General features: G+C 44.9%; 2 protein-coding genes across 9 annotated transcripts in view; one reads left to right on the plus strand and one right to left on the minus strand.

The window, feature by feature from the left end:
* PBRM1 (polybromo 1) overlaps positions 1-14,067 on the plus strand; it is a 61,392-nt gene extending 47,325 nt beyond the window's left edge. For 3 of the 7 annotated variants that reach the window (XM_085235863.1, XM_085235864.1, XM_010718267.2), the window contains 4 exons: positions 6,760-6,915; positions 9,160-9,230; positions 10,369-10,585; positions 10,949-14,067. In XM_085235863.1, the coding sequence (XP_085091989.1) occupies positions 6,760-6,915; positions 9,160-9,230; positions 10,369-10,585; positions 10,949-11,121 (617 nt within the window). In that variant the 3' untranslated portion in view covers positions 11,122-14,067. Of the gene's footprint in view, positions 1-1,656; positions 2,402-2,815; positions 2,975-6,759; positions 6,916-9,159; positions 9,231-10,368; positions 10,586-10,948 lie in introns of those variants that run through there. The other 4 variants (XM_019619995.2, XM_085235865.1, XR_014886371.1 and 1 more) reach the window with 4 other exon arrangements.
* A 2,909-nt stretch (positions 14,068-16,976) lies between these two features.
* On the minus strand, positions 16,977-17,868 carry UQCC5 (ubiquinol-cytochrome c reductase complex assembly factor 5). Of its 2 annotated transcripts, XM_085235875.1 has the most exons (3): positions 17,733-17,868; positions 17,424-17,585; positions 16,977-17,272 (listed from the first exon to the last, which is right to left on the minus strand). In XM_085235875.1, exons 2-3 carry the CDS (start codon positions 17,572-17,574, stop codon positions 17,205-17,207), a joined length of 219 nt encoding a protein of 72 aa, XP_085092001.1. In that variant the 5' UTR covers positions 17,575-17,585; positions 17,733-17,868; the 3' UTR covers positions 16,977-17,204. The 2 variants fall into 2 exon arrangements, with proteins under 2 accessions (XP_085092001.1, XP_003210003.3); XM_003209955.5 differs by having other exon boundaries at positions 17,424-17,781.
* Between the last annotated feature and the right edge of the window lie 29 nt (positions 17,869-17,897).

Here is a 17,897-nt window from a genome sequence, read left to right on the forward strand (position 1 = left end):
GAGATTTGATTAGGTTTTTTTACATGCTTACAGTTTATAGTACGCTTTGATCCTCAGACTAGAAGTTTGTGTGCTGTCACTTCACACCCTCAGCCTCCTCAGTCCTTTCTGAAGTGCTGGAGGGTAATACAGCAGGACTGCATGCGAGTTTCCTTTGCAAATGTTGTCAAGGGATGTGGTAATGCCGTATGTGAAAGTACTATGGTCTTACTTTTTTCCTGTTGTAGTCTCCTATTTCACCATTCTAGGTGCGTCTGATGTATTTTATTGCCAGGTCCCTCCCTGCAGCCTTGCCCAAGCAGTAGGATGGCTGGCATGTCCTCACTTCTAGCTTAGAGCTGCTTGGTGCTCACGCTTCCACTGTAATGTGACAGCAGAACAGCGTCTGTCCTTTGTGTAAGCCCAAGTGCTTCCATTGCAGCCTTCCTCCTTATGTTTTTTTCCGAAGCTTTTGAGTTTTGAATTGCAGTTTCTCTGACTTCTTGTCTGCCCAGGGACAGGCTTGCTTTTATTTGGTTTTGAGGGGTTGGGATGGAGTTCCTTAGAGTCCAAACTCTTTGCTTACTCCTGTGCATGAAAGGAGAGAGACTCTGCTCCTTCCACTGTGAGTGTGAAATGCATGCACTCCAGGGTGGGCAGAGAGTAGGGAGCAGATATGGTTTGTCATTTCAATAGTAAAGTGCCTTTCCATGGTCTGCTGGGAAAGCAGTTTGCATTTTTGATCCATTTTGATCTACTGAAAATTTCATTTAGTGTATGTGCAGAGTGATGGCTGTTCTTTAGCAGTAGTCAAATAAAGAACAGGCTGCATTGGAAGTGCCTGCATGGCTAACTGCACCGTGAGAACTCCTTAATATAAAAGAATATGTGGGGTTTGAGGCCAAGGCTTGTCTTAAGGAGAGGTCTGTTCAAAGCAGAATGTCTCTCTCCTGTCTCTTGAGATGCATTGGAAATGGCGTTAGAATGATTTCAAGTCCTAGCCTGAATGATGTGAGTGTGAAGGTGAATGCTCCAGGCCAAACTTTCAGACCTCTCTTAAGTTCCCTCTGGCAATATTGTTCCATCTGTTAGTTCAGTGGTAGACACAGCAGGGACAGACCAGGTAAAACTTGAATGTTGTCCTACGTCACATTCTTAGAGGCTCAGCACTCCAAAATCTGATAAAACTGAATGCTTAACAAGAATCTCTCATTCATCAAAGTGTCTATAAAACTTTTGCTTTTGTCTGACTGTCATTCTAACTGGCCAAGAGTAGTTGAGAGGCAGAGCAGCTACTTCATCTTTTCTCTAAATGCTTGCTGTACTCTTAAGATGATTATCTCCATTTTCTACTTCAGGATCTACCTTTAAATGTCTCATGTATTTTGTGGTCAGTCACATGTGAGTTGCCTGTAGTGAGTTCCTGTGCGTCGTCATCTCTTTCTGAAATGACACAAGTGAAAAGGAAGGAAATGCCTTTGGAAATGAAACCGGTCTTACAGTGCATGGCAGTAGTGCTAGGTGTTGCACAGGTCCTCCGGGACACCAATGCATGGTGAACATTTGCAGACACATACTTGAAAGAACTCAGTAGCCTTGGCAGGATGCATGTATAACGTGATCTCCTTGATGAACTTTTTAGCCTTGTTTGACTGAGGACCTTGGTTGCTGTTTTAGTGACAGTTCTCATCTTTCACCAACTGCAAGAGAACTTCCAGCCCTGCAGTCACTGTTGTTAACATTTGCTGGAGATGTATGCTGCATTCATTTATCCTTTGTTGTTCCTCATTGCGTCAGTAAGAGATGATGTTCAGAGTGAACAACCAACAACTTGCATGCTCCAGAAGCACCTTCAGTGGGCATTCGGTATACCTTCTTTTTTGTTTGCTTGGGGTTGTTTTTTGGTTCTCTTTTGTTATGGTGTTTTTTTTTTTCTTTCTTTCTTTCTTCTTCCCATGACCCTTTGCCCTTCCCTTAATATAAAATTGTCCTCTGGTCAGATTCCCCTGCAGTAGATCTTTTGTTCCCGCAGTCATGGTGAGAAACTCGATTGAGATAAATCATACAAGGGACCCACATGACCTCCAGTGAGCAGCTCAGTGTGAGTTAGACATCTTCAGGAAAAATAAAATAAAAAAACCTCAGAGGGAACAAAAATGGGGAAAATGACAGAGGCAGAGAAAATATTTTTGGTTCATCAAACTGCTGCTTGAACCTATCTACTCTAAGAAAACTTTGCAAATGCTTCCCAACTTTGCCACCATTTTTCAACTATCTCAGTAAAACAACAAAAAAACAAAACAAACACAACAACAACAGCAAAACCACCACCAATGAAACAGCAGTGGGGAGCACAAAAAGAAATGGGCCACTGGCACTGCTGGATGCTATTTGCACCTTGCTCCAGGGCACGGCTGGCAGGCAGGGTGCTGACTGAAGCTGGTCCAGCTGAGCCAGTGGTGTCCAAAGAGGGAAGGCTTTGCCATGTTGTCCTGGTGCAGACTTGGCCTACTGCTGGACTGCTGCTTCACATTGGTAACACTGGTGTTGTTATCCAATTTGTTCCTTTAAAATTTTTATTTTATTATTTTTATTATTATTATTATTTTTTAAGAAAAAGATAAAACTTTGTGGAATATTTTTCATTCAAGGTTCTCTAAAAGTCTTAGCTGCAGCCACATGAAATCAAATCATATGCTGGTTACAAAGATTCATCTGTTCTACTTTCTATTTTACTAAAGTATGCCAGTGTTTGACTAGACCTTTTTAATGAACAGATAATATTTTGAAACTCTGGGTTACAAAACAGAACTGAAAATCTAAAATACTTTTACAGAGCGGGCAGCTAAAGTTGCTGAGCAGCAGGAGAGAGAGCGAGCAGCACAGCAGCAGAATCCCTCCCCCCGGGCAGGCACTCCTGTCGGGGCTCTTATGGGGGTGGTGCCGCCACCAACACCAATGGGGATGCTCAATCAGCAGTTGACACCCGTTGCAGGTAAAACGTAGGAGCTACGACCATTTTTCCTCATCCACTGTATCAACCCCCTTCATAACTGAACACACTCTTGGGTCACTTTGTTCTTACGGAGGAAAACGCTCAGCCTCTTCAGTCTTCCTTCACGGTGAATATGCGTATCTGCAGCAGCAGGGTGGCAGCCCCAGTGCCCTGCTCCAGTAGTGAGTGTTCTGGTGGAAACGCAGGGGAGAAGCCTCCTCCTTGTGTGGCAGGCCTGTGCTGTTTGTATGCACTTATGTTTATTGGCCCTACTTTGCAGAAGTCACGTTTATTCTTGCTGCAGCAGTGATGCTGGGAGCTGAATACTCTTTGAGTGTAAGCAGCATCAGTGGAGGTGGTTCAGGAGGAGACAGAGGACTTGTTTTTATTGTCGGGATGTGAGAGGCGAGACAAAACCCAAACCAAATTTAAAATCGAAACTCCAGAATTGTGATTAGACATAAGTGCAGCTGGCTAGGTTCTAGAGTCATTGCAAAACCAAGTACGACATGTCAACACTGCTGGTTTTTATCGGGTGATTTGCAGAACAGACCTGAGTTTTGAGAACTCTTCTACGTGGTTCCCGTTGTTGGGTTTTTTTTTCTTGTTGCCAGTCATACTCCAAGTTGATTTCGTAGGCAGTGTGTTCAGAATAAGGATGTCCAGGTCATACGTGAAGACTGCATAGTCCACTGGAAGTTCTTTTATGAGAATCAGCTTTACATCTGCGAGAGGATGGATTAGGTCTGACCTGATGGGTCGCTTTTCTTCTCCCATTTCTGATTAGGAGCAATTGGGTAGCATCGGTCAAGGTTGAAATAGTCCTGAGTTAGGTAAAAGTGAATAGTTAGATGAATGACTAGTTTTTTGTTTTCTTTTTGTTGTGTGGTTTGGTTTGGTTTGTGAGTTCTTGGTTGTTGTTTTTTTAACTTAAGGCATTCAAATTATTCCATTTATCCTTCTGTTCTTTTTCTTTCCCGCCTTGCAGGCTGTGGCCATACTTAGAACTGATGGCCTGAAGTATTTTTCATCCTGGTTTCTAAATCCTTTTTCAGTGCATTGGTTGGAGGGATGCTTAGGCTGAAGGCATATCTCTTATGTAGTTTACCACCTCCAGGTTACAAAAGCATTTGTTTATACTGATATTTCTTTTTTGCTTTAAAAAAAATAAAATATAAAAAAACCACCTTTGTTCTTTGAACACCTTTCAGATTTTTTGTCTTGCAGTGGTATTTGTGTGTGTGTGCATATATTTCAAAAAAAAAGAAAAAAGGAAAACTAGCTCCAGTGCTGGTCATCTTTGTGAGTAATCTTTGATCTAGAGGAGGTGGCGATGACTAGAAACGTCATCATCTCATGGTTGTTGTTTTTTTTTTTTTGGTTTGGTTCCTGCTTTTTCCTATTGTCACATTTCCAGCTATGCGTGCTCCCTGCCATCCTGCAGCAGCCTCCTCAAAAAGCACGTGTCTGTTCAAGGCCATCATCTTACAGTTCAAGCACTTAGAAGTTGAAGTCTCTTTACTCAGCCATTGTGAAATACTTCATTTAGAGGATGACCAAATGGATCTTTATAAACTCTTGCTGGTTTTGTCCCATTTGCAGTCTTTCCTCTTTTGGTTTCCACAAGTCTTACTTGGAAGTGCCTTATTCCATGCAGACTTTTCAAACTTTCCTCCATCCTTGAGTCACTGAAAGTCACAGTTTTAAGCCCATCTTTAAGTCACAGTTGCTTTTCTCTGTTTCAGAGATCTTTTTCATCTTTTTTTTATGGTCCACAGGTGCAAGAAATCATGATGCCTTCTGAGATGCATTTCTCTCAGCACACACTGCTATAGTTGCTTTTACATTTAGGAGCTACAATAGTTTTTTTAATCTCACATTGTTACATTTCAAAGAAATGGGAGGAAGAGTATGTTGAAAGGCAGTAAATCACAGCGGTAGGAGCTGAAAATAGTTCACCCAGGTTTAGTAGTTTAAAATTAAAGTGTTAATTTGTACGTGAGGTATGACAGTGGCTGTTTGTATAACCTTGTGATGAGCTAAAAAAACAGATTTCCTATGGAGACTTTTCTACAATGTCATTAATCTGATCAGCTGCTCAGTATTTTGTTTGGAAATGCAGGAATGAGCTTTTGTGATGGACAAAGATGGGTTTGTTTCATTGGAAAGTTGGTTTTGTTTTGTATTTCTTTTTTTTTTTGTGGGTTTTGTTTTTTTTCTTCTTCTCTTTAAAAGCTTCAGAAGCATACATAGGTGCACTGATGGTGGGACTGCAGCGTGGGGTGCAGTGCAAGTACCAGGCAGTAGCTACAGTAAAAGCACATTATTCCAGGGATGCTTTTGTCCTTTCTTCTTTTACTTCTCCCATTAGCAGTACAGATTGCACTGTATTGATAAGGTGGAACAGAGAAGCTTCTAGATATATGAAATAGCTATCCAAAATCAATTTACTGAGTGTCAGTCTGGGTGTCTGTGTATTCAAAGAAAATGAATGTTTGGAGATCAATTCTTTGTTCCACGTCAGGCTTTGGAACTGCAGGTTTCTCACCTTTGTCACCCTTGCTGAGCAGGTGACAAATCTGGCTTACATGTTGGAGCCACTCAAGTTGCTTGGATCTTGAGCTCACGACAGCTTTGCTGATGAAAAATGTTCAGTCAGAGCTGATGTTGATTTTTATTGACATTTTTATTCCAGAAATCTCTGCTTTGAAAGTTTCTTTTGTGAGTTACTTGGAATGTGGCAAAGACTTTGTAAGTGATTGCTTGGAGCAGGTTACAGAAGGCTCAGCAGTTCTCATTTCTAAACTTACCTTTCTTCTTTAGACTTGCTTCTGTCCCCTCTCAATCTTTTTATTGCCTTTCCAACACCTTTCCTTGTTTCTCTGATTTAAAAGCATAGAAAACAAGCAAGAAAATAGGCAAGTTTAAGTTCTAGCAGCTAGCATACCTACATTATCTAGGTTCACTTAAAGGATAGCAGTGAACCTGAGTCAAAACCGGAATGAGCCCTTAAGTCTTCCTCCTCAGGTGCTGAAAAACAAAATTATGAGCAGCAGTGCAGTATCTTTGTGTTCCCTATTAAGATGCTTTGAGAGCGGTGGGATACGATATGATACTCAGCCAGGGGCCGGATGAGTCCCTTGTCAGCTCTTTTACCTTCAGTCAAGTGCTGTGAGTGCAGGTCCCTGCAGCCCAGCACAGCCAGTGCTCTCCGGCCTCACGTTGTAGTGATTTCCTTGATTTCTACTGAAAATGGTATAAGAACAGTCATCCCTGTCACTGCCTTTGATTTTAAGTATATGAATGTCCCAGGACTTTTAAGTGTAAATTTTGCATATTCACTGCAGAAAAACGTGTAGATCTTTATTTTTTCTGGCCAGGTCTCCGAGCCAGCCCCCAGGCCAGGGCTGTGTGCAAGGCTCGTGTAGTTAGTGTCGTGTTTGTAACCTGTCTGCAGATGGCAGAGCTTTAAGCTGTGTTAAAATCGCTTGTTAGTAACATTTAATTGTGGCTGAATTTATCCCTTGTGTTAACATGTCCCAGTATTCGGCATTTATTGCCCCCACGAGAAGCGTACGAATACACTAAACACTAATTCATCAACAGTGCAGTGTTTCATATCGATAACTTGATTTCATTTTTGCGAGATACTAATTGTAGTCTCGTCTTGCTCTACTAAGGGTGCTTTCGATTTCATTTTATTTTTTGTGGATAGTGCATGATTTACTGTATAGATCATATTGCATGTCATTGATGCATGTTTGAAATTTGTTGTGTCCTTCAAGGCATGATAAGTGGCTATCCACCGGTGCTGCCACCTTTGCAGGGCCCAGTTGATGGCATTGTTAGCATGGGCAGCATGCAGCCACTTCACCCAGGGGTGCCCCCACCCCACCAACTCCCGCCAGGTATGCCAGGCATCCCAGGCATCCCACCGCCCGGTAAGAACTCATCCTCATTCGCTCTGTGTTTCATTGTCATGTACTTGCTGTTTAACTGGGTGTTACAGGAGTTATCTGTGGCTTGTTTTGATCCTAGCACAGTTGCAGGTTTGTTTAACTGCAGCACAGATGAATACAGGGGGTGCGTGCAAAGTGATTACATTGGTAGGATACACATCCAATAAAGGAACAGCAAAAGGCCACTGGAGAAATGTGGGGCTGCTCCAGCAGTGGTTTTGCACCAGCCAAAACAGACCTGAGAATGGCACGAGCTTATCAAAGGTCTGAGGAATGGCAGTCAGCCCGTTCATATCCCTGCTCATTTGAAGAGCACTCTGCCACCCTCTCCACATTAAAGTGAAATAATTGAATTTGAAATGAAATGTATTGCTCTCATTTCTTACTGAGCTTCAGTAAGAAGTGTGTTAGCTGACGAGCATTCCGGCTGCACTTCGATGCACCCAGCTGCATCAGACCCCTTGGCTGCTGTGCTCCATTGTATGTTACTTATAAAACAGTGTGCAGACTGTGCCTTGTAGCTGGAACTGGAAACTTTTCGGAGCTAAACTGGCTATGCTACTGTGACCAAATTCTTCTTTTTTGAAAGTATGCTTACTACACATTTGCTATTTTCTTGCCACCCTGTTGTTGACAGGTAAGGCTGAACAAATCATACCAAACTTTCTGGTGTTGATGCCAATAATGCCGTTTTGTGGGGAAAATACACTCGCCTGCCCTCTCATTCTGTTGTCTGTGGGTTCTTCCAGTAGTTACCTCTGATAACTCAAGTGGCTATTAGAGATGTGCATCCCATCCATTCAGCAGTTAAACAAGCTGTGGGCAGAAGTGCTCTGTTTGTCTCCCTGCCCCCTTTGCAGCTGCTTTTGGTTGGGGCTGTGTCTGTCTGCAGATTGCTGTGATGGTTGGATGTTGTTTGCTTGCTTTTGTTTGTTTTTTTCAATCCGTCAGTGTTAGCTCGCATCTTCACCAGTAGGCAAGATTCACCATAAATCCACATAGAGCAGAAGTGCTGTGTGTCTGAGCTTGCCTGCAACTCACCGCAGCGCTGACCTGGAAGCACACAGCTGCAGCATACAAATGTTTGGAGGTGACTCTGGGACAATGCAGTGTTTCCAGCTGGGCTGTGTGTGTGAGCAAAGCAGTGCCAGGGATGGAGGAGCACGTGGGATGTGGTCCCATGTGTTAGATGGGGCCGGGTGGGCTCAGGGTGAGGCTGTGCTGCTGGGCAGGTGAGGGTGCCCCCTCCAAACCTATTCACTTCATACCAAAACGAAGATCACTGCTATATCCCACAGCTTGCATTGTCAGTGTTTTTCCCACCGTCTGACTTAGTACAGATGCATTTAAGATAGGGGGTTGTAATCAAATGGAAAATTAATGTGATATGTGCTTTAGCATGCAAAATGACACGTCTTCTGGTCACTGACACAGAAATCTGCCTGCAAAATCCAAGCCTTAGGAAGACTCTTTGTTATTTTGCAGCTTTAAATGAAGGAATTAAAAAAAAAAATGGCATGAAGAAAAGCAGCAACACGCATGACTTTTTTATGTACATCAAATAGCAGGAACTGCACATTGTGATTTGTATGTGGGAGGTATCTGCTGCACGGCATGCAGTAGGGAAAAGCCTCTTCGTAGGAAAAACTGGGGAAAAAGCTAACCTGCCTTTGTGGCTTTGGTTTTCAAATATTTTTCTGTCTCTCATATGAGACTATTTAAGCTGAACCTGTAAGTGGCATCTTATCTATGTATATACTTACATACAGAATTTATGCAGTGGCTTGGCTTTCTTCCTGCCGCAGTTGTATTTTATACCACTAAAAACCAGGAAATATTCAGTGTTGCTAAAGCAAATCAGCTTTTCCCTTTATGAGGATTTCAGGAGGATTGTGTCAAGCCAGAGGTATAATGAAGGAAATGATGTAGTCAGGCCACACTGGGTAAAGGAGGAAAGAAAGGACTTTGCATTTCTGTAGCTAAATGAAATTCAGCAGGCCACACATCAATGCTGGGTAGTTGTTCTGGTGCCTTTTTTTTCTTTTTCTTTTTTTTTCATTGAGAAAATTCCAAAGCGTTCTTTATTGTGGGAGAGTGGGATATTAGAATGTTCCCAAATTAGCTTTAAGCAATGATTTCAAAGTATAAATTTGCACTGCAGAAGACCAAAGCGGTATTTCTCTCTGCTCTGAAGTAAGACTAATCGTTGTATATTTTGGAATATAGGTGTTATAGGCCAAAACGTGTCCCCCATGGTAGGCACTCCAGCCCCTGGTGCAGGTCCGTTTGGACAGCAGGTGAGTGTGTGTCCTTTTTTTGCATTATTTATGAGGCTCCGAGGCTCTGGATTAGCATTTAAACAATTAAGACACGTAAGGAATGCACACAGCCTTATGCAGAGAGAACAGAAACCACAAATGCACAGGGCTATATTCAGAACCAGTTAATAGCTCTCTCTCAGTGCCTGTTTGTATTTCTTGGTTGAATTGTTATTAGACCAATTGGGTTCTGACCAATGAGATACATTCTGCAAAATAAGCAAAACAGGCTTCTTTTCCTTTCTGCTGAGCTAATATAAGTCATGTAAACACACAGTTAAGCTGCTGGCAGAGGGGATGCTGTCCACTTTCTCAGACATGGCTAAATGGATAAACACTGTTTATTTTCTCCCAGATTTCACAAACCAACAAAGCAGATGTTCATTGGCCATTTACATCTGGGAGTTTTGATGCCAGTGATGATCAGATGTTCATTCTCAATGTCGATGTAGATTAAATGTTCATCACACTGAGTTTTAAGGACTGCACTTGCGTTTGGTGAGAGGGTGTAAAGAAAAACAGAATTGAGTGAGAAGGCAGTAGAGCGTGTATGTCATTTTAGTGAGTTATTTAAACCACGGGTTGGCTCTGCTAACTCTGCTAAGAGTTCTCAGTACTGCTGGTGAATGGCAGCAGTGGGAATTCCATGGTTTGGGGATTTTTGTGTGACTGCAGGTTTTGCCTGACCAAGATTAGCATTTATTCTGTGGAAGCATCCTGGTCTTCCGAGGATGAGGATTGCTTTGGATAATATGTTGTAGAGAGCCCTAAAAGAAGATAAACTCCACACTTTGCACATCACACATTTTCTGGTCAAATTTCGGAAAGCGTGAAATAGAAACAATGCAAGGGGAGTAATTAAGGGGAGTGGGAGAGAGGAGAAATGGTGGTAGTGATGAAGAATTGTTTTCTGTTAAATGAGATTTGTTCACACATCTCTCTGTACATGTCAGTGACCTCAACAGGTAAGGCTGGCTGGAGGGAGGTTGCCTTCTAGGGAAATCTCTTACACCTTTGGTTATAACCAAAGTTCTGCTGTATAAGGATGCTGTGATGCACGGTGTGAACCATCCCTGCAGCTCCCCCAGATGCCATCTCTCCATCGCTTTGTTTGCAGATAGGAATCCTCGGTCCTCCAGGACAGCAGGCACCTCCCCCATATCCCGGCCAGAGCCCCGCGACTCAGCCTGTTATGCAGCAGCCCTCAACTCCCATGTTTGTCTCCCCTCCACCAAAGACACAGAGGCTTCTTCATTCCGAAGCCTATCTGAAATACATCGAGGGGCTCAGTGCCGAATCAAACAGTATTAGCAAGTGGGACCAGACCCTTGCAGGTAAGGTTTTTGGCACAGAATGGGACGTTTCTGTGTGGAACACACCTCCTTGTAACTGAATACTTTTGGCTTTTATGGAAAATACCAAATTAATCTGCTGATTATTTAACGATTGCCTGCGTGTGTCAATTTTATTAAAATCGACAGACAGGGAGTACGTGTTATCAGTGGACTAATTCCATTACTGGTGTATAAATCTAATTATCAACTGCGTGTGCTCAAATATTGGGGGTAAAAGAAATAGGAAAGAATTGGTTTTTTGTTTTTTGGTTTTTTTTTTCCTAGAAAAATGCTGGCAAATATCAAAGGCAAAGCCAGCTTAGCAAAGCTAGTGGATAACTGGGCTGTTCCTTACCCTTCCAGCACGAAGACGAGACGTCCACTTGTCAAAAGAGCAGGAGAGCCGCCTCCCGTCACACTGGCTGAAAAGCAAAGGGGCTCACACCACAATGGCCGATGCTTTATGGCGCCTGCGAGACTTGATGCTGCGAGACACCCTCAACATCCGCCAGGCGTACAACATAGAAAATGTTTAGTCGCATTATTGCTTCTTTCTTTGATACTGGCATATAGAGTTTTGTGGAACAATAGCTGTTTTAGTTACTGGGTGGGGAGAGATAACCAACAATAATTTGTATTGCATTTTACTGTACATTGCGAGACCATTTTTATATAAGGACACTTTTAATAAGCATATTTCACTTTTTGTTATATTAAGTTGACTTTATCAAATACACAGATTTTTGCATATGCTTCCTTTGTTTGAAAGGCGATTTCATATTTGGTTAACTGTAGTCAAGGATTCATCTTTCTTACACTTTATTGCTGAGAATCTGATGCCATTGTTTTTATATAAAAGAAGAAAAAAAAAGAAAACAAAGTATTTACAGGTTGGTACAATGGAATGTGAAATTAGTCATAGTTTACATCCTAGAGGAACGTGTGTACATGTGCTTGTGTGTGCTAGCCGCTCCCAGCGGAATTCTGACTTGGATATGAGCAGGGAGGATCTCTTTGAAGGAAGCTGAAGGTAAGGTGAGCACTGGCGCTAGGGAAAAACCACATTGCAGGTAAATACTGAGGCAGCTGAATGGGCCATGGATCATGGAAGTGCAGGTGCAGATATGGGACAAGGCTAACCTGACTGCTAATGTTCTCCAGTCCTGTCCAGGCATTAACGCTGCAGCCAAGGCCACTATGATCCCAAGTCAGTAACAGAATACGTGTGCTGGCATGCCTGTGGAAGGTGGAATCTTTCGTCTGCTCTGACCTGCTTTGGGTGTTGTGTGATGTCCCCGACACTGGGCAGCAGGAAGGGAACGCCTCTACCTCTGCAGTGCAGTCTGCATGTGGGAGAGGCCAAGAGGCCACAACTTTGAACCAGTGTGGGTCACGGAAGGTAAGTTAGAGGAGAGGGGAAGCTGTTTTGTTGGTAGAGTCACACGGTTTCTAAATCCACACACATTCTGTTAATGATTGGGCACCGCGAGACATTTTTCTATTAAGTGTATTGATTCACACTAACGAAAGTTTTACAAGGCAAAATTTGAAATGTAACACATGAATTCAATTTCAGAATAGTACTGTAAGTTCGACATACCTTGTGCATTAGAGACAGAGTGCATTGTGCACTGCAGCCTTCAGAGGGCTTTGTGCTTCTGTTGTTTAGCTCAGTAAGGTATGTGTAGGCCCCTCTTGCCAAGTGTTGAGGTTGTGACTGCCTTTGCTGAAGAGTTCACTGTAGCTAACTAACTAACCTTTTGGGCTGCAAAGCTGTTTGCTTTCACAAACTCAATTTTAGAAAAAGAGAGCTCTCGGATCGCACAAATTAACTGGGAAAACAGCACTAATTTGAAAAACAAACAAACAAAAAACTGTTGGCACAAACATGGTCGCTGCAACTCAGTCCAAAATTTGCTGATATGCTTTCATACTGCTTCTAGAAATGTTTATCATTTGGAAAGGTGTTTTAAAGTCTGCTCATACAGAACACTTCTGAGTTCATACTGGCAGAAGGTTAAATGTTTTTCTTCAGATACTGGGTTCTGTTTGGTAATGCAATTGAATACTGATGAGGGAAGGGACAGGCAAGTATGAACTATTCTTAAATGTTAGTGGCTAGTTCCCCTCCTATTCCAGCCCTACATTCGTTGCACAGAAAACCCTATAATTAGAGGTGAGCACCTAGGGACGTTTTTTAGGACAGATGTACACTGGGATGCGAGGAAAAGGGAGCCAAGCAAAATCTTAGAGGAAATTACAGTGGACAGTTCTACAAGTAGAACACCTGCGGTACAGAAATCATTTACAAAGGCCAGTAAAGAACCATGTTTGTTTCATGAGATAGAAATGGAGTACACCTAGACCTCCTGTAGATACACACTATCATCTTAGAACACATTTCAATTACCGTAGGCGTTGCAGTTTTAGCCACACAGATGAGACATTGAAGCAAATCGGGCAGCAAATCTTGATTTCCAAGCACTTGGAATTACCATGGGTCGTAGTAATGCCACCAGATGGTCTTGTTCTCAGCATGAACAAAAACTACACCAAAGAACCTGGGATGGATTTTAGTTAACTTATTGTTCTATTTATTTTCTTTGGAGGACTGGATGGGACTCCCTCTGGAGCCCGTGTAACTCAGATGTTTAATTTATCTGAAGGCCGGTGATGAGCAGAAGTGCAGCACTGGCTCTGTTCTGCCCGAGCAGCCAAAATGCTGCTCCCACTGCTCTCAGTGCTCCCACTGCTCCCTGGCACAGGGGCAAGAGGTTGGGAATCCCCACGAGGCCTGGCTCCTCCTGTTAAGGCAGTGCAGAGCACTACCGCTGAGCCACGGGGCTGGCCCTAATCAATTCTGATAAGCTTTATTTATTTCAAAATCGTGTCTCTGCATAGGAGACATTTCAGTTGATGGCAGGAAGGTTTGGGATATGATGGCTACAGTCTAGAATTCAAAACCAGCAAAAGAAACTGTTTTTTGACTCTGGTTTAAAAACAAGACAAGAAAAGACGTCCGTCTGTCTTTTCCTCTCTTTGTGGGCATTTGAACCCCTCATTTGTTTTCCACTGCTTTTCACTGTATCAGCATAAGCGAAACTTTCCTATTAAAATAAATGTATGTATGGGAAATGGTTGGCTTCTGAGAAAGTGGAAATAGATCGACCTAGGACCGGTATTTTCATAAACCAGTTGGAGATGAGTAATAATTATTTGTTCTCTTCCTCAGCTCTTCTCTTCTATGAGAAAATTTACCATTTCTGTAAGAAAAAAAAAAAAAAAAAAAAAAGTTGATGTTGGTGACTTTTTTTTCAGCACATGGTTTCAGACCTGGTTAGTCCCTGTTTGGCTGCTCATTCCATCTTGTACTCCCGAGGGTTAAGCTGATAACCAGGTGTGTAACTTGTATGTACCATCACTTTGTTTACCTGAGTCTTTTTAATTTGAATAAAAATAGTTTGCAAAGTGTTTTGGATTAACCAGGTTTGAGTGTCCCATCAAGGCTTCTGGTGGGATTTTCCTTCAAGTAATTCTGGTTGGTGCTGACGCTGTGGAATCCTCCCTCTGTGCATGCACGTGTGTGGGTGAAGAATCTTTTTCTATTATCCTTTGTGTTGCGAGACACTTCTGCTGGTGCTAAGAAGAGTGGCGTTGAAAAATGAGCCACAAGGAGCACGAAGGGAGCCCTGGAAAATACATGGTGTGCTAAGCAGAGGTGATAAGATGCAGTCGGGTCCATTTGCCTCCACATTAACTGCTTTGAAAATAAACAGCAAGCCTTAATTTTCGTGCTGGAAGCTAACCTGGTTCAGGACTTCTTTGATGTAGCTGGATAATGAAGGGAATTAGAAAAGCAATGTGGAAAAAGCATCTTTTACCCAATAAAATTGAAAACTGAGATGGAAGTTCTCTTTGATAACACCAACAGCAAGAGAAATTAAATGACAGCATCCTTCGTTTGTGTTGGGGTGCCTCTGCCATGCTTTGCAGAGAGCTACTTAACCAGAACACGCTTACCGTTCCACTTAATTAACACGCATTAATGCCTTTCACCCGAGGGGTGAACACTGCCTGGCACGCAGAACTGCCACCCTCCTCGAAGCCCATGGGAAGGCACACAGGGAGACCAAATTCAGGTCATTCTTCACATAGTATTTGGTCAGCATGAAGTACTGGAGGTCACTCAGATCTGCCTAGCCTGCTCCCAGCAGCAAACACTGAGTGGAAGTGGTGTTTCAAAGTAGCTGAGTGCTTTCAGCAGCAAGGAAGGGGTTCTGGTTCACTGGCAGGTGAAGCATTCTAATGAAGGAACTTCATTTTCCTTTTGCTTGTTGAATTTTTCAGTAAGTTTGACAGTCAAACAAAAGGGAAGCAAAAAGTAAATACGTTAAAAAAAGAAAACAAATCAGCAGGCCTTCTGCAAGGGCCTGCAGTGCTCTAGGATCCAGTGGTCCTAAGCACAGAGCCTGCTGCTCCTTCGATCAGCTCTCCTGTTCAGAAATCCTGTGCTGTAGATGTGCAGCTTAACCTCTATCAAAGGAGGCAGCAGACAGACATGAAATCAGGAAAGAAGATCCCCAGAGTTGCACAGCAGCACCAGTTGCTGGTCTGTTTTTCACAAAAGATGCTCTGCAGCCTTTGACAAAAAATGATGATGGATGCTCTGTCCATCCCAAAGTCTGTAACCCATTTCCATCAGATGGTTCAGGGAGGACTACAAATAATCCTCATGCTTTGTGCCAAGCACAAACACCCAAGAAGGATTTAAGGACATTCCTAGGAAGCCACAGTCCTGTTGCAAGTGTCTGCACCTCACAGGAACAGCTGCTGCCATCCATAACCAGAGTGCAGGCGCAGCTTGGGCCCCACTCACCACCAGGGAAGCTTTCAGTAGTAATGCTTTGCTCGTGCTCAGAGCCTCCTGCTGTGGCTGCTGCCAGAGGAACTGCTGAGTTGCTGTTTGCAGGTGCTGTGCTGGTGCCAGATGAATTCCTTGCAGACTGAACAGATGTGATTGAGTCCACAGCTGGCAGGGCTGACTGAAAGCTGTGTCCTGGCTTGCTCCCGCAGCATCTAACAGAAAGACTGTGTTCTCAGTGCTGGAATGGGAGGGAAGATTTGGGTTGGATGTCAGGGGGAAGTTCTTTACAGAGAGAGCGGTGAGGTGCTGGAACAGCTGCCCAGAGATGCCCGTCCATCCCTGGAGGTGTTCAAGGCCAGGTTGGATGGGGCCCTGGGCAGCCTGGGCTGGTATTAAACGGGGAGGTTGGTGGCCCTGCATGTGGCAGGGGGTTGGAGCTTCGTCATCCTCGAGGTCCCTTCCAACCCGGACCATTCTGTGATTCTGCGAATGAGCAGCAATCCTTCAACCCAAAGAGTGGGTGTGGAGTAGAACTGATCCAAAATCCCCTCCAGGCATGCTTGGCACTGGAACGGATCAGGACAGGGCTCAGCTGCTCTGCTTCCAGCATTCATGAGCTTCATCTTCTGTCACTGCAATTCTGTGTTGTCTCGTGGCTGAAATGGTACAGTGCCAGCTCAGAGGATTCTCTCCTGCACGAAGACTGGCACTGCTGAACTCCCCACTATGAACTCCTTGTGAGCCACTGGCACTCCTGTCTTTCTGTGTTGCTTAACTGGAGACACTGAAGCCAACTTCCTATGTGCCTGGCATTCTCACTGCGGTGAAATAAGAAAGCTGTGATACAATAAATTGGATGTTGATTTGCTGAGACACCACTACTGTTATGGCAGTGCTATGAGAGGTCACAGGGAGAGAATCCATAGCAGATGGAGTGCTGAGATGCTGCTGGGGCACAAGGCTTTCTTAAAAAACTGGAGAAAAAATGAGAAAACAAAGCAGCAGCACAAAAAATGCCCAAAGGCTCTAAAGTAAAGGCAGATGGAACTGGAGTAGAACAGCGCTTCAGTATGAAGTATAGCACAAAGTCGGGCTGTGAGGTGCCCATCCCTGGAGGTGCCCCAGGCTGTGCAGTGGCCTCAGTCCTCCAGATCAAGGCCTCAGAGCACAGCAGCATCGTGGCTTCCTTCCCTTGCATCGACCTTTTACTCCCCTCAGCCCGTGCATCACTTTGTAAGAGCCACCACTGCAAGCAGCGCAGCAGAGCAGAAGGGCACAGATGATTTTCCAAAGCAGCGCAGGCACAATAAGCACCGAGCTGTACAACTGTCCTATGGAACCGGGTTAGAATTGCACTACACTGGAAAGAACACTAATTGGACACAATAGCAGCCTCCATCAGTCCAGAGTAACCCAATGGAAACGGAACGTTTCCTTTCTGCCACGATGCATCCATGACGCACAGCTTAGCATACCTGGTGCTTTCCGAATGGTGTTTGCTCGAGCAAAGAGAAGCAGCAGCACTCATTTCAGTGCACTCATTTCAGTTTATTCAGAAGTACCAACCAAACATTCAATAGATGGCGAAGGCCTAAACCCGATGAATTCTGTTAAATACAAAAGAGTGCAGAACAACCTGCTAACAAACACCAGCCCGCAGTGCCGGCCGGCGCAGAGCCCTCCCGCCCACCACATCGCGGCAGTGCCTCCATCGCACACGTGCAAACTCTGAGATGCGTCCCTTGGAGCCTCCAGCTAAGATTCGCTCTTTTCCATCCTTGCCTCGTACTGTCTTTCGGATCGCTTCCTCCGGTAAACGTCATCTGTGCCAGAAAAAGGCTTCGTAAGCTCTTCCAAGAGGAACACGACCCCGATCCTGTCCCGGCACGGCCGGGCTGAAGGGACCTCGCAGCGCAGCCCCACCGCTGCCCGCAGCCCAGGCTGCTCACATCGCCCCGCGCTCCGGTCACTCACAGAACGTCTCCTTGCCGATGCGGACGTTAATCATGAACCACTCCATGGCCCCGCCGAGGACGAAGAAGAAGGGCAGCAGGCGGTACGCGCCGAACCGCTCCCGGCCGGGCACCAACCGCAGCAGGCGCCTCAGTCGGCGGCTGAGCAGCATGGCCGGGTCGCCTAGCGAAGAGGAGGGGAGCGCGGGGCGTCGTGCCGGTCAGCGGGAAACCGGGCGGGGCGGTGCCCTGCTCTGCCCCCTGCGGTCCGCCGAAGGCCGCAGCCAATCAGCGCGGCGCGGCCCCTCGCCCGCGACCCCGCGCCCCTCACCTCCCCACGGCCGGCCGGAAGGACGCGCTCGGCGTCACGTGACGAGCGGCGCGCCGGCGCCCGTCTCCGATTGGCCGCGGAGGCTCCGGGGGCGGGGCCGCGCCGGGAGGCCGCCGCCCGCCCCGCCCGCCCCTCCCGGCACCGCCCCGGGGCTCTCGGCCGAGG

Source organism: Meleagris gallopavo, chromosome 14, assembly GCF_905368555.1.
Source record: "Meleagris gallopavo chromosome 14, MGAL_WU_HG_1.1, whole genome shotgun sequence".
NCBI classification, from domain to species: domain Eukaryota; kingdom Metazoa; phylum Chordata; class Aves; order Galliformes; family Phasianidae; genus Meleagris; species Meleagris gallopavo.

Excerpts from the sequence above, each read along its gene's own strand:
- UQCC5 (XM_085235875.1), bottom strand. The coding sequence starts at position 17,574 with ATGCTGCTCAGCCGCCGACTGAGGCGCCTGCTGCGGTTGGTGCCCGGC. Across the intron at positions 17,273-17,423 it reads CATCGGCAAGGAGACGTTCT|ATGACGTTTACCGGAGGAAG; the intron begins GTGAGTGACCGG and ends TTTCTGGCACAG.